Source organism: Ixodes scapularis, unplaced genomic scaffold (assembly GCF_016920785.2).
Source record: "Ixodes scapularis isolate PalLabHiFi unplaced genomic scaffold, ASM1692078v2 PGA_scaffold44__24_contigs__length_19508400, whole genome shotgun sequence".
NCBI lineage: Eukaryota > Metazoa > Arthropoda > Arachnida > Ixodida > Ixodidae > Ixodes > Ixodes scapularis.
In genome coordinates this window covers 17,833,159-17,848,613 of record NW_024609873.1, presented here as the reverse complement: position 1 = coordinate 17,848,613, position 15,455 = coordinate 17,833,159, and the positions used below count along the sequence as shown (strand labels likewise).

Genomic DNA, 15,455 nt, shown 5'->3' with positions numbered 1-15,455 from the left:
CACTTATGTACACCAAATTCAGTTTATTTCGGGCCTTGGCGAAGAAACTGTTCAAGTGCGATAAACGCATGCATCTTGACAGCGTAGAAAATAGCTTGTTTCGCCGCCCGAAGACTTTCTGGAAGTTCACGAAGCAACATACACGTGACGTTAGTCCTATCATCTGCTTACGTGCCTGTTCAGATAACGCCCCGGGTTATGTTTCATCACCTCATGAAGTTGCAGATGTTTTCGCTGATTATTTTGCCAAATGTTTCTCTGACAATCAGCAATCCGTTCTACCGGAGGATAAGGAGCTGATTTGTCACGATTTTTTGAGTTCTATAAGAGTGGACTCTCTTGATATTGCCGAGGCGATAAGAAAGTTAAAACCGAAGTTTTCTTCTGGTGTAGATGGTGTACCAGGTTTTGTTATCAAAGGTTGCGGTCAGTTGTTCATTCCTATTTTGAAGCACATTGTTAATATGTCACTCAGTTCAGGCGTTTTCCCTTCGCTCTGGAAAAAAGCAGTTGTTGTTCCTATCTTAAAAGGCGGTGACGCATCTGTAGTTGCGAACTACCGTCCAGTTTCTCTGCTTTGTGCTTTTTCCAAGGTTTTTGAGATTGTTGTGCATAGCAGGATGACTTTTTATTTCCGTCAAAAAATAACGCCCTTGCAGCACGGTTTTTTAAAGGGTAGGTCTGTGGAAACAAATTTGTGTACCTTTTTAGATTACTGTGTGCCGTTTGTTTTAAATAGAGAACAAGTAGATGCAATATACTTTGATTTGTCAAAAGCCTTCGATAAAGTGAGTCACGTGTTGCTTTTGTCCAAGTTGCATCTGTATGGTGTCTGTACAGAATTGTGTAACTGGTTTAAGAGTTATTTGTCTTTTCGATCAAATAGTGTTCGGGTCGCTGACAGTTATTCCAAAGAGTTTTTTTCAATATCAGGCGTGCACCAGGGTTCAATTTTGGGTCCTCTACTGTTTTCAATTTTTATAAATGATATAGCGTCATGTGTAAAGAACGTTGAACTGCTTTTGTTTGCTGACGATATCAAGTTGTTTAAGAGTGTTCACTCTCATTTAGATTGTGATCTGATACAACATGATGTGTCTAATATAGCACAGTGGTGTAAACAAAATCAGTTATTTCTTAATCCTTTAAAAACAAAAGTGATATCTTTGTGCAGACGCCGCGCGATCATAAATAACACTTATCATCTTGAGGGAAATCCGATTGAACGAGTGTCAATTGTAAGGGATCTTGGTGTGTTAATTGACTGCGGATTAACTTTTAAAAATCATGTCTCTTTTGTTGTCAGCTCTGCAATGAAAGTTCTAGGAGTTATATCGCGTTTGACCAATCATTTTAGAAAGCCCCATTGTTCAATACATCTTTTTCAATCCTTAGTGGTTTCAAGGCTTGAGTTTGCTTCTGTGATTTGGAATTCAATTTCTGTAACACAGGCTTTGATCATAGAACGTGTGCAAAAAAGATTTGTTCGAATTGTTTATGATAGATGGATTGGACGACGCGTGTATTATGACTATGAATGCTTACTGAATAGATTTTCGCTGAAGCTTTTATCACACAGAAGAACAGTCCTTGACTTGGTATTCCTGCATAAGATCATTAATGGTGCCATTGATTCTTCATGGCTTATTAGTAAAATCCATTTCCATGTTCCTTTCCGTGCGACGAGACAGCTCACCTGTTTTGATATTTGCTCACCATGCCGTGTGTCACCTCTTTCTCGTTTACAAACATTGTATAACAGCATTGTGCCACCTCAAGTTGACATCACCACACCCCTGCCTACATTTCGCTGTCAGTTGGACGAACTTTTCGTCACTTCATAGCGCGTCAGTGTATATGCATATCTATTTCTTTTTAATGAGTAGGATTTTTGTTTAAGAGTTTTATTGTACGAGTTGGTGTACCTAAGAGAAGGCCGCTCGGCCGTTTTAGGGCACCCGAAAAATAAAGATTATTATTATATTATTAGAAGATTACTTAGCCGTGAAGCAGCGCTGAGACATCATCTGTCTCAGCGCTGTACATCGATGAAGCGCAAAGTCGGAGCTGCAACATACTAAGGCCGGCGCCATTTCCAGCACTGACTAAAGGCTCTGTTATACTCCGACGTAACGCGCGCGCAGGCGAACGCTGGCCGAAGTCGGCTACGTCACGTCAGTCACGCCGCGCGCGTCAAAAATTCGCCCTCTTTATACTCCGGCGGCCCTGGCGACTCCCGCGGCTGTGCGTCGGTGGGCCGCCGGCGTGGGGCATGCGCAGATTCTGACTACGAGGGCACGTTTCCTGTGAGAGTGCGCCACTTCCGGTTCCTTTTCGTTTCGAATAGCAGACGAGAATGCTCGCGCTTCTTGAGCGCCAAGTTCGAGCGAAGGCGTAGACGTACCTTGCACGACGAAAACTCGCGCTTGCACTGTTGGTGCACCACCTGCGCCGCAAGCGTAGGCGGTCAATGTACATACGGTACATCTTTGACAAGCGCACGGTCTACGGTACTCAAGCTTCCTCGTGTCGTAGACACACGGGTGAGGACGAGTTCCCTCAATGAGCTTCTCGACCGACCGAGTCCGATTCTTCAAACATGACGCCACACGGAGTGGTGCTGCTGTCGTCTGCTATTGCTCGCATTCGCCGCGCTTCCCGCGCGACGCCTGCCGGGAGCCAGCGCGTGATGCATCCTGGTCCGGCGTCGCCGGCGCGGCCGGCGCGGAATACCGCATGCTCCATTTTGGCGTCGAGGCGGCCAGGCTGCGTCGAACGCCGCCGGTCGCGTCGGTTACGCCACGACGCCGGAGTATACACCAACTCATCTCTGTGACGTCACGGCGCGGTGGTGGCGCGTCGGTCGCACTTCCGGTCTGGGGCTGTGGGCAGAAGTCCCCATGCCAGACGTGTATTCCTGCGTTGTTTTGAAAGAAACCAGACAAAAACCTGCCTTCTCGTCAAAACGCCGCGACTGGGGCCGTACCAAAAGTGTCGAGAAAGGTTTGAAGGTCAGTTTTCAGGTGCTCGATTCGTCCGAGAATCTGGATATGTGCCGTAAAAAGGAAAAAGCAGACGCCTTCGGACAACGATTGCTTGGGTGGGAAGCACTTTGGGTTGAATTCACGGATACTTGTGGTCATCAGATTTATTTGTTTTGTGGCAACATGAACGCCAGAAAACCATCAAGTTGTGCGGACCACCTGCGGACTACGTTCAGTGCGTCTTCAAGTTCAAACGGCCGCCTGATCGTTCGAGCTGTCGTCTGCTCTTTCAAACGTTTCTGCTTGTCGTCTGCTCTCTCAGACGACGCCGGCCCGTATATGTTGGCCCGGTACTTGCGATAAGAAGTAAGTGCAGGCCTCAAAAGACTTACGTTTGAAGGTTGGTAAGCAGGCTCGATGTAAACAGTAAATAAATGATGTTGATCATTGTTACCAGTACTATCACTGACTTGCTATGCCTAATTGACTTGGTCCGATTCTGCTTGCGATTTTCAGTATCGACGTCGACCATCTCAGCTAGGGTTCACGCTTTTGCAGCCCGAGCGGCGTCGCGATTGAAAATTGCGAGCGAAATCTCATCGTGCGAATCAGGTTTTAGCGTTCATACTGCGGCGTCCACGCGGAATGAATCGCCACATGCCACATTATTCGCGCGAAGTTTCGCGGTGTAACGAGCCTCGGTAATTTCGCTAACGCCGCTCAAGTAGTCGGACATCGCCAGGAAGACGTAAAATCAACAATTCGAACGCGAAAAAGAGCAGGGGGACTCACACCGACGCCGATAACATCGCGTTTCAATGGTTTGTCTATGGGCGACGGCGAGCTTTTTGCCCACCCCCCCCCCCCCCCCCCCCCCTCGCGCATGCGCGGCGCCGGTGGCGTCCGCTAGGGGCGCTCCGGTTTGTTTGTAAACATGAGTTGGTGTATAGACCTTTCCAAAAAGAGCGCTCTGGCCGCCGCCATTTTGCGAATCGAGCGACCCCTATCAGCCAGAAATTTCTGGCACCCGCCTGAGCTGTGGAAACCCGGTCAGCGTGACTCTCCACCTGCATTTTGCATTCGGAAATCGCCGGCTTTCTTGGAAGTTTTTATTTTATTCGCCTGTTTAGGATGCTTACCCTTTGTATGTTATCTTCCACAGTGAGAACCAGGGAATACCAGGGCTCGTAGCCCGCTCGGCCTTCGCAGGAAACGAACGAACGGAGCGAACGTCAAGCAGCCCGCGACGCAGGCAGTTCGACGTGCTTGGAGGATTATTTCCGTCGAGATAATCTCCAAAAAGCCTTTCAGGCTCTGTTCCAGGTCTTCGCAAGAACTAGCTGATAGGGTCGGGTCCGGGGTGTGGCGACACAATAAGCACGTTCGTTCATTTGCTATGAAGCTGTGCAAAAAAAGGAGCTCTCTTCTACATGTTCCCCAAAACACGCCAGATTCCGTCCGATCGTCGTGAAGTGACTATCGTCGACACTGTATATTGTACATGCTGTGTTATTTGAGACCTTTCTCAAATCCTGTTCGGATAACGCGGCACCGAGGGGTACGTACAATATATTTTTTGTTCGATTGATGAGATTCATTGAATTTTATGTTGTGGGCGGAGAATATCCCTGCAGTACGGATATCCTGTGTGGTCAAATATTTTGACCTTTATAGATTGACACGGCTGAATTAACGGTGCCGTAAGACAATGAACATAAAATAAAACAAACATTCAAGTTGCATTTGTTCTGTCGCGCACGGACTCACCAAAACCGCTTTCATTTCTTTGTTTTTGTTCCCAAAAATAGAGAACTGCTTTCTTAAAGACCTCTATAAATTATGCTCGCCACAGAACACAAGATAAAAAAGAAAACGCGGCAATTCAGCCGCCACCAGCGTCCGGAATTGCGCCCAACGCAGGCTGCCACAGCCTACTGACGAGAAACTCCACAGCTCAGCGCAGTCGGGCAACACTGACGTACACTCTCAAAACCAGGGACACGCGCTGTAAATCGCTTCGTTCGAGACTGCCGCTGGAAAGGTCTATAGAGCGTCGGGTTTTCGCCGACGTGAAGTCGCTGTGACGCGCTCGCACGCGCGCACGCGTTACGTCGCAGTATAAAGCGCGATCCAAACCAACGCTTCTTTTTGCGCCTGTAGGTCGTGCGGCTGCGGATGTGACGTATTTTCGTGACGTCGCGCCGCTTCTTCGCTCCTTCCGGGCGCGCACGAAGAAGTTGGATGATTTCAACTTCTCTCTGGACGCGCACAAAAACGCGCGGTGACGTAGCAGGGCGCGCCTGTGTCCCGGCCAATCGGTGGAGGGCAAGCTAGTTCCGGCTCCGCGTTTCTCGCCGTCTGGCTGCCCTCTCCTCCCCCCCTTTTATTCTCTTCCAACATGACAACGCGATCTCTCTCTCTCTCTCTTTCTCTCGCCGTCTGGCCGGCCAGTCTGTCGCAGTTGCACCTTGCTTGTGCGCTCGTGCCTGTGTGCGCGCGTGCGCGCTCGCCCGAAGTTTCGCCCGTCCAAACCAAAGCGCACGGTTCTGACTCAGAAAGCGCGCCCGGAAACAGCAAAAACGCCACGAAATGCGTCACATCCGCAGCCGCACGACCTACAGGCGCAAAAAGAAGCGTTGGTTTGGATCGCGCTTAACAGAGCCTTAAGAGCCCTGAGATAGCGCTGCGCTGTGCGTATGGACAGGCCTTTGGCCCGCCTTTGAGTGGAGCCGTCAGCAGCTGCAGCAGTGCTTGCTAGCAAGCGGCGCGGATAATGTCAGCCTGAGTTCGTTGGCTGGTGACGGTAGAGCCCCGTCTAAAAGGCCGCTCTCGTAGCTATCCCAGGGCACCGAGTGCTCCTTCGGCCACGCCCCCCGCGCAGAGCCGAGATTCCAAAGTTCCCCGGCAATACGGTGGGGTAAGGGAGGGGAGTCCTGCTGTCGCACAGCGCTAAAACAATTCTTGCCGCTAGAGAGGAGGGGGCGAACAGAAGCAGTGCACGTGTTGCTTCTTCGGGGTCGTGTGTTAGCAGTATGAACACTGCTAATGAATCCTGCCAAATATAGTCCGAAGGCTCTGTCCGAGGCGTGTTTCTTCGTTGTGTCACATTAAAGGGACCATGAAATGATTTTAAAATCGAGTTTCATCCACCGCACGTCGTAAAAGGTGTGAAAAGAAACACAAAAACACAAAAATAGGGAGCCCAAAAAAATTATTTGCTATAGAACGTTTAAAAGAAAACTGGACTCTTTTGCGCCTTCCTTCCTTCGCCTGTTCACTACGATGCATACGCAGAATCGGTGCACGTCAGCCGAATCCACATCGCCTATTGGGTAAGAGCCTACCTCACCAGCACCGCGATCGTAAACAATAAATAGCCGGCGAATGTTTCCTAAAAGTTTTGTTAAATAATATTCAGATCCACATTTTGTAGCATAATTAGAGATGTGTGGCGAAAATTGCCAAATTTGATAATGCTGAGAGCCAAGCGCCATCTATCGTGTGGTAAACGAAGCAACTACTGCGCGTGCGCAGTAGGGCAGGGCCGCCAGTTACTTGGGTGACGGCGACCGACGAACATTTATTTTCTTTGTTTTCCTTCCTCTCAGAACTCTGACTGACTGAACGTTTATTTTTCTACGTGTTCTTCCCGCGCGTGCCGACTTCAAGCAGCAAGAAAACAGTACTTAAAACAGACCACGACGAACAAGAACGCTGGATTCACCGACTCCGACGAAGCGTATAGGCCTAGCAGGCATTCCGACTCGGCGCTGCGTTGCTTCGTCGGAAGACCGTCTGCCTACGACCGGCTGGCGTGCTAAATGGAATATGCCCGCGCGACCCTTGTGGACCCTTCCCGTATTATAGTTTGATCACTGTCCTCAATTCTAGATTAAGAGGTGAGGAGGTCAATCTCTTCCCCTTGTTTTCCGAGGCAGTGTTGACGAACACTCGTCGAAAAGGGACTCTCGTCGATTCTATCTTCTTGTTTTGTGTGATATAGAGCTGAAATAAACGCCGTATGGATTGCCTTCGTAACACGGTATGTACACTTTGTTATTGGTATGCCATTTTTATTCTGACAGACTGCACGTCACTGTCGACCCCGGTCCAACCTTTCTTTGCCGAGTGTCGCGTCAGTATCGAGTTGCAATCGTAAAAGAACGGTCCCGAAGCGCTTACCAACAGCGCGAATACAAGACTTCCATCAAGCGCGCGCGTCCGCTCCGAGTGTAAACAGGTATTTACGTGGCTCTTGCTGACACTCGTAGTTCAAACGTATCTTTTTTAACGTCGGCTCGCTCCTGCATCTCCGAGGCCGCGAAAAACGCCATCTACGTCGCTTTGCAAACGACTGACACGGGCCGGCCCTTCTGCCAACAATGACGGGGTGGTGACAAGACTCGCTGCACTTCCCAACAGGCATAACGGCGTATGGGACTAGTCCCATGCTGTCGCTGTAGCGCAACGTATCTCATTGAATTTCGCTCAGCTGCGATGCGGCGATGAGAGGCGCCGATTCAGGAAATACGTCGGTGACATCAGCGCAGTAAAACCTACCGGCGCACCCCAACTCGTTGCCGCTAACACTCCCATTCTCCTACTGCCGAGAGAACTTCCGGTTCCGGAAACGGTTACGTCACGGCTTCTTTTGCGGTCAGTTGGAGAGAATGAAAAAGTCGATATTTCAATAATTTTTTGTGTAAAAGTTAATAAACCGAGACGAAAACGGATGCCTGTTCGGCATTCAGTGAACATTGACGGTTTAATGTAAAAGTTATCTGGAAAAAGTAAAAAGGTCATTTCATGGTCCCTTTAATGGTCATACAGGAAGTGTGTGCAGACATGTTCCAAGAGTATGTATGTGCGAAGCAACGTGCTTAAAGCGCGTTTTCTCGTCGATCGTAAGGCACGAGATTTGCGTTTCTAGCCGCTTAGTTTGTGTGCCCCACCCAGCGCGAACTGAGCAGGCGCCCGCCGGGGCCCGCCATCCGCAGTGTATGATGTACGGAAAGCCCTTCTTTGCCAGCGGTTGCAAAGCACGAGAAAGAACGGCGCGCTGAATATCGAAGTGCATGCCGGAATGCGGAAAACTAACAGGACGAGTGACATTTAGTGATGTTGCCAACTTTCCGTGAGTGCTGCCCGAATTGTACACAAAAGAAACAACAAAAAGAAACATTTGTAATAAATATTTTATGCAAGAGTTTATGTATTTCACACCGTGCAAATAAAAACATTTCGCTTTAGCCATTTAGTTTGTTAATGAAAAGCAATAGACGCAATAAATATTGGACCTTTGTTCCGCCTAGCCCTCGAACCCTTGGTCAAACTCGAACCTTTGGAAGTTCGCGACACCACCACAGCCCTCGGCGCTCTGTGGCCGCCGCGCTCGATTCAACCTCGACCTCGGCCTCTCGCACCGTCTGATCTCTCTCTCTCTCTCTCTCTCTCTCGCGCACGCGCTCTCTCTTTTTCTCTCTTGTCTCGTTGTTGAGGTTCTCGCCTCAGGATGGCGCCACCGGTATCTTTCAGTCGTCGCTCAGTCGACATGATCGCTTCATTTTACGCACAGCGTGAAACGAAGACGTTCAACACGGTTGGAGTGAACAAACGATCGGCGGTGTTTCCCTTTGTCCCTCAAACTGAAACGCTGCTATCCAAACTATGCCCCGGTTCACACTAAAGGTGCATTCACACTGGCGTTCGAATCGCAACCGCCAAGCGGTTCTGCTCGTTTTCATCGTCAAACGCGCGTGAAACGCAACCGCTTTGGGAACGCGATTGCCTTGTGTAGTCCGAGAACAGCCGACGCTCCGATGGACCCAATCAAGCAGCGCCGTGCGAAGACTACACTAGGGAGTTTTCGTCAACCGTTTTCCTCTTTCCGCTAAGCTATCCGCAACGAAAAGACCGCTAGAGCGCCTGCGCGCCGCTAGCCTCGACGGAAGAAACCCGGATCTCGTAGCGGGTTGCGGAGAGCGTTGCGGGACGGCGGAAACGATCTACAAAAGCTCCCTATCGTGACGTGACGTAACGATTAGCGCTTCACGCTAAAGCTAGCGGAGAACCTGCGACGTCACGCGACACGGACGTCACACGCGTGTGATGTCACGTTGCCGGTTAAAGTTACGTGACGTCATAATTTTCCCTCTAAATTTAGAGGAGAAACGCTTTACGTGACGTCGCAGTGTTACGTGCCACTGGGATCCCCGCTAACACGAAAAACAACTGTCGTAAAAAAAATGTTTTCGGCAGTACTCTGGCCATACTCGGCAAAATCGTCAACTACGCAGAACGCTCCTGGGTCGGTAAACCTCGGTGTACTCGTCTATGTACCCGATATACCGCGACTTCCGACGAGAACGCGACAGACTGTAACGGATAAAAAGCATTTCCGATTGGTCGATTTCTCGCTCTCCTCAAGGACCAAACTGCCACCCCTGGGGTCCGAAGGGAAGCCGGAGACCGGTGGTAAAGAGATGCTATAGAATGTGCGCGTACGTGATCAATGCATCCGAGAGCCCATCAGAAAGAAACGCACCGACGTACTCCGTGATGGAAGCTTCCTTCGTGTCTCGAACGACCGGACACGCATCGGAGGGAAACGGCACGGTCTGAAAACGCGCCGGCATCGCGCAGCGCCGCCTCGAAATGGGCGACACGAGCGCATGCGATCGTCACGACGCGACCCGTCACGTTTCTCGACGAACGGCGCGGTGGCGACAATGCCCGCCCCTGTGCCCGTGTCGATGATGGTCCGCTGGACAGCAGAGAAAAAAGCTATTCGAGCCCCTGGAGTCATTTAGGCTCTAAAGCACCCGCGCGGAATGCAATGCCAATGTCCCCCATCGTCTCTGAACATGGCATAATGTGGATACTGCATTCACAGCGTGAGGGAATAGACTTCATTGAATCTCAAAACATCCAGAGACGATTCTACAACCCCATTACTACAATCAAAAACCATTACAAAACCCTGACAGAGTGAAAAAAAAAAAAAAGATGTACAGATTTATGTGCGTAGTGATTGTATACAATTTTATCGTTACTGCCTTTACCTATAGGCAAAAATATTATCAAGAAACCATTTCCCGCAAACTTTCCCTCGCAGCTCGATGACTGCCAATTAATTTTGAAACGTTGCTAAAGTTTCAGCTTTGTCGCAGTTCCTAAATTCGAGAACGTATGATCGTTCAATGATTGAGGGTTGATGAATGAAAAGCATGGTCAAAATTGCGCACAAATTGAATTTTAACCATATTCAATCATTACCAGCTCGCCCAACTCACCACTTTACTATAGAATGAAAAACAGTCTATAGCCTGGAAGTCTAAATACGCTCAAATACTACAGTGACTTTACACTGACGGCATAGGAATAGCCAGAGGGGGAGGGGTTTATGGCTGTTCAGTTACCCCCGCTCCCCTCCCCGAAAGCTGGCGCCCTTCTTCACGGATGGCCGATATAGCGCCCAGTGCAGTTGGAATGGTATACTGTTGTCTAGCAAAGTAACGCTCCAAAGTTTGCTCATTTATCAAAAGCAGCTTCAGTAGACCGTTTTCATATTCACAATAGTCCAGCAGGCATTTGTGACAGTTGTGACATAAATACAATTATAACGTATTAAAACTAAAAGCTTTAGTAAGTTAGGGCTCTTTTTCTTCGCACCTAGCTAACATCCTTCTGAACTACTTATGGTAGGTCACATATCGTAGTACTCGCTACTTATACCGCCAAAAGACAGCGCACCTTTCCACAAACAACTCTTCCTGAAAAACAACATCGAATTCGAGCGCAGCTCTTGAAAAGGAGGAGGGAAGGGTACTGAGGGGAGGGTATACCCGTCCTCCCTCATCTTCACCTCGTAATTCTGCCTGCGGCTCCTCCTCCCCATCCTTCTCCTCCTCCTCTTCTCATCCTTCAACATCCTCCCCTCGTCTCCTCCTCCCCCTCCTCCTCAAGGGGGGGGAGGTCACGTGACCTCGAGGAGGGGGGTCACGTGACCTGGGGGGGGGGGCACGTGACCTGGCGGTGGGGTCACGTGACCTCGGGGGGGGGGGGGGGGGGTCACGTGATTTTACGGTTACGCCGACGGCGACGCCGCTCAAGCCGGAAACGGGCGCCTAAGAGCTGCGCTCTAAAAAGTTAATAAGGGACTTACCGAAGGAAGAGACTCTAACTCGCATCCAGAAGTTCCGTTGCAACCGTTGGCCATGTCCTTAGGAGATTCAGAACTTCCGTTGCACATTCCACCAGCAAGTCCACCGAAGGCGTCCCCATTGGCACAGGTCGGCTCAGTGGGCGACCGCACCGCCACTTTCGCCTCAATCAGCTGGGGCGAGAAGGCCCGTGTCTTCGCTGGCGACGAAGCCATTCGAACCACAATGCCTCCTCCGTCGTCGCAAGAAGACGGAGACTTGATCCAAGTTACCAGGTCCGGCTGTTCCACGGAGGCAGTCCTGCTGATGGCACCCGATGAAGAGTTTTCGTCCCTCTCCTCGATGTCCGACATCCACATCTTGGTCGGCACCGAATTAGGCTGCTCCCACGCTGCGGCTGACTGCGTCTGCGAAACGGCCACGTTACGACGCTTATGGTGAGGAGACCTCGTCGGTGAAAACCCGACCTGGTGCTGCGCGGAAGAGCCATTGACGATCCTGGACGACCTCGGCGTGGCCGGGCACTCGCCGTCCACCCGCGTAAGACCAGTTACAACGTCGACGGAGTTAGACTTTCGGAGGGGCGATCGGTTCACTTCGTTCGACTGTGCATCCCTCCGGTCGTCCACGGAGAGGGAGCGCATCGTTACCACCACCTTGCCGTTTGTTGCCCTGCCCATGTACGGACTCCTAGCTTCCGGACCTACTGGGACGACCCTCGGACCGCTATGGTGCCCGTTGACGCTCTCGTGGACGGGTGAGACTACCGCCGGTTCGTCGCTGGTGTCCCTTCGCAGGCTGTCAAACCACGTGTCGGCTGCAGCCGCACCCATTCTAGACAGCGGTTCGTTCAGTCGGCTCGGGAGCTTGGACTCGGCGTAGCTCGCGAGCTCATTCAGCAGCATGGCCGATTCGCGGCTCGTGTTGCCCACCCAACGGGACAGCGGGGAACCCATGGCGTTAGGCTTGGGTGTGTTCGCCTGATGAGTGATGTCCCGGTCCTTGAACATACCGGGAGGAGAAATGCATGCATCGATGAGCAAGTTTTCTTCGCTGCGCTCTCCCTTTGGCGGCTGCGCTGGTTCCGGTGGCTGTCTCCAGGGGGACAGTGGTAGCACGTCGGCCGGGCGAACGTCCTTCCTCGGGACTGAAAGGGGAGGGCTTGAGCAGGCAACCGAGGTCGGTTTCGAGTGCTGAGACGAACTGTGGACTGGAGTCCCTTGGCAAGACGAGGCGCCCGGCTGACGGTGTTGTACGTGGTGCCTGGGGACGACCACCAGCTTCGATTCGGGCAGCGCAAGCTCAGCAACCGGTTGGCGAAAGCTCTCCGGAATGGGAGCTCTTCTGCCCGATGGGGGCACGACAGGAGGAGGCACGTCCCGGAGAATGCACTTTTTGGACGAACCACGAAACGAGGCGTCAGCCGTCCTCGCCCCATTAGTGGTAGACGTGACCGACATCACGTTCGAGGACGAGACAGTCGAGGGGTTCGGTGGCTCCGCGAACCTAACCCCGGTCCTCGCGCAAGGTTTGCTCTGTCCCCTCTCATCGGACATCTTGGCGCGAGACCTCGGCAGCACCATCTGCGACGCCTTGGGCCCAGTGGACCAGCGATGAATGGTTGCATTCCTGATGACTGGAATGGTCATGGGTTTCACGGGCATCTTCTCGGAAACGGAAGCCGACTTACGGAACGAGGGCGGCTGAACATGAGCGTTACCGTGGACGCTCGAAGAAATGGACCTGGCAGGGTGCCTGGTCGTTGGCATCACCGAAGCCGGTGGATTCTGGAGTTGCTGCGACTGCGGGCACACCTCCACAACTACGTTGGGGTAAGCGACACTTCCTTGGAGCCGATTTTCTGGCCTTTTGGCTACACGCGGCTTAGGAATACCCGACTCAATCGTAGCAGGCACTGCCCCAGCTGAGGACACAATCCTGACCTGTCGCCCGCTTCCGTCTGTCGGTTGCACAGAAAAGACAACGGCCGCTTCCCGTTGCTTGGGCCTAGATGCAGCCTGCAGGTCTACTTGAATGATCCTCTGCTCGCAATGCGTAGATGGTTCAGCAACGTCTGGTCTCTGTTGTCGCCTTACGAGAGGCGACCCGTCAGCCCGCAAAGGGTTTCGGCTGACGTCCGCCACGACGTCATAAGTCACTGCCGACGTCGCTGGACGCCCTGTTGCCGCAGCCTCGCGGGCGACTGCGACGTCGTGGACCGCCGGCAACCGGGACCACGCATGACCTGACGCCCGGAGTTCCGCCTGGACGGTACCGTGATCGCCGGCACAGGCGCGTGCGACGGCCTCTTCACCGTGCTCAGCGAGGTCCTCGTGGTTTCCCGTTCCAGGAGGGCACCTCCGTGGGCTGTGGGCGTTGCACTCGCAACGTGTTGACACCGTCGCCTGCGGAAAAAAAAGTCTAAGTGAGTTACTTTCGCCATTATTTAGTGATAAAATGACGGAGTGCCTTTTCAAATTACGAAAACCATTTGCTATCGTGTTCTCACGCACAACATAACTCCCAACAATGCGATGTCCACGACCCGGCAACACATATTACAAAAGCCCTGCGCGGATGGTGGCTTCGCTGTCTATATCAGACCCGCACCCGCACTGTTTCCACGTTCAAAACATATCCGAATGCTGCATCCATTAGTTGTACCTGCTTCCGATCTGCAATCCACATAGGTTTCTCGTTGGTTTGTTTCCACATTTGAAGCATGAACACGTTTGGTTCCCGTGTGCTTCCGCGAAGTGCACCTTCACAACGCTACCGATCTCGTGTCTTCAAGTTTCGCAACGTCAATGAAAAAAAAAAAATCATATAAGCCCGAGTGATACCTAAACAAACGAACGTGCATCGTTCTTCGAGAGAGGAGGCAACTGCATAGTTGGAAGACTGTATTCTGCTGACATAATCGGTACATCATTGGGGACCTGCAATCAATTCTCACAAGGTAAGTAAGAACCATGAACTTTGAGTACAAGGAGGAAATGTTTCAATAATTCCACGCTCCCTCTAACTTCCGGCAAGGCGGTCCCAACCGAAAGAAACGCGAACGACGGAGCGACAAACTCTCTCTCTCTCTCTCGCCGCGCCACTCTATGGTCTTATGTGGAAGCTCTTGCGCAGCCTGCGGTGCGCTTCGAGAGTAGTGAAGGTGACCGGCCCTTTCACTAAACAGAAATTCGGCTGGTTTTTTTAGCTTTCCACAACATGAGATGCAAGCTGCCAACACTTCACAGTGCTGGCGATGCGGCACGCGGGCATTTCGAATGCATCGTGATGAAATACAAAAATAATCTTTACCAGTTACACATTAGTATGTGAATCATGATGACACTGCAATATCAATATAAGAATTATATTTTTTTTTTATATATGACATTATGCGCCACATTGTCAGTTTTTCCATTACCGCCGAAGCCGGTGGAATTCTGAAGCAAATGGGCTCGAATTTCCTTTTCCAATAGGGCTGGTCACTTGGCGCCGTCACTATACTCTCGAAACGGATCACAGGCTGCCCGAGAGCTTCGACTGACGATCGTTGAAGGACGCGGTGAGGGCGGAAGGCTGTCGTTTCGTCGCTCGGGAATGCGCGTCGATGTCTTACCGGCTGTCCAGTCTTGTGATGGTGCCCCGCAAAGTCATCCGTGCAGGGCGGCGCAGCGGGCGGCGCGGCGGTCGCCTGGGCCCCGGTCAAGGGCAGCGGGTTGCCGGGCGTCGAGGGCCGCTGCCTGTAGGTGCCGAAGACCAGGTGCTCGATGTTGGTGTACCCGGGGTCCAGGCGGAGGTCGACGGCTTTCTTGGAGCCCGGCTTCTTGCGGACCTTGATGTTGTCGGCGAGGCGCAGCAGGCGGTTCCGGTTGCGGGCGATGCTCTCCAGCGTCGCCTGGTCAACCGCCTGTGCCGACGACGACATGCCGACCGCCGTCAGGCTCGCCTGCAGGAAAGAAAAGAACGGGCGTGATGTCAGACGCTAATGCGGGAGTGCACCGGGCTTTAGTGAAAGCCTCGCCGATACTAAAGTAGTATAGCACACTTCCACAACGTAATGTTGTGGTAAGTTCCACAGGCGTCATTCACCAGCGCCATTCCGTTCGTTTTCCACCGCAGATAACTTTTTGGGCATGGTTAAAGCGAAACAGTGTTGGAACTAACGCGTTACCAGTAACGACGTTACAACTTACTCGTAATGCGTGAGTTTTTTCACTAACGGACTAACGTACTCGTTAGAATGCAAATTGACTATACTAGCTAAGTAATGTCGTTATTATTTTACGGTATCTCCTATAAAATTACGTTA

The 15,455-nt window shown here is 51.5% G+C and overlaps 1 protein-coding gene across 1 annotated transcript in view; it reads right to left on the bottom strand.

Annotated features, from left to right (window-relative positions):
• Positions 1-15,087, bottom strand: part of LOC8038022 (spermatogenesis-associated protein 13) — a 256,862-nt gene extending 241,775 nt beyond the window's left edge. Inside the window, exons 1-2 of the mRNA XM_040498875.2 lie at positions 14,763-15,087; positions 11,149-13,551 (exon numbers count right to left, since the gene is read on the bottom strand). Coding sequence (XP_040354809.2) covers positions 11,149-13,551; positions 14,763-15,071 — 2,712 coding nt within the window. The 5' untranslated portion in view covers positions 15,072-15,087. The remainder of the gene's footprint in view (positions 1-11,148; positions 13,552-14,762) is intronic.
• Positions 15,088-15,455: the final 368 nt, after the last annotated feature.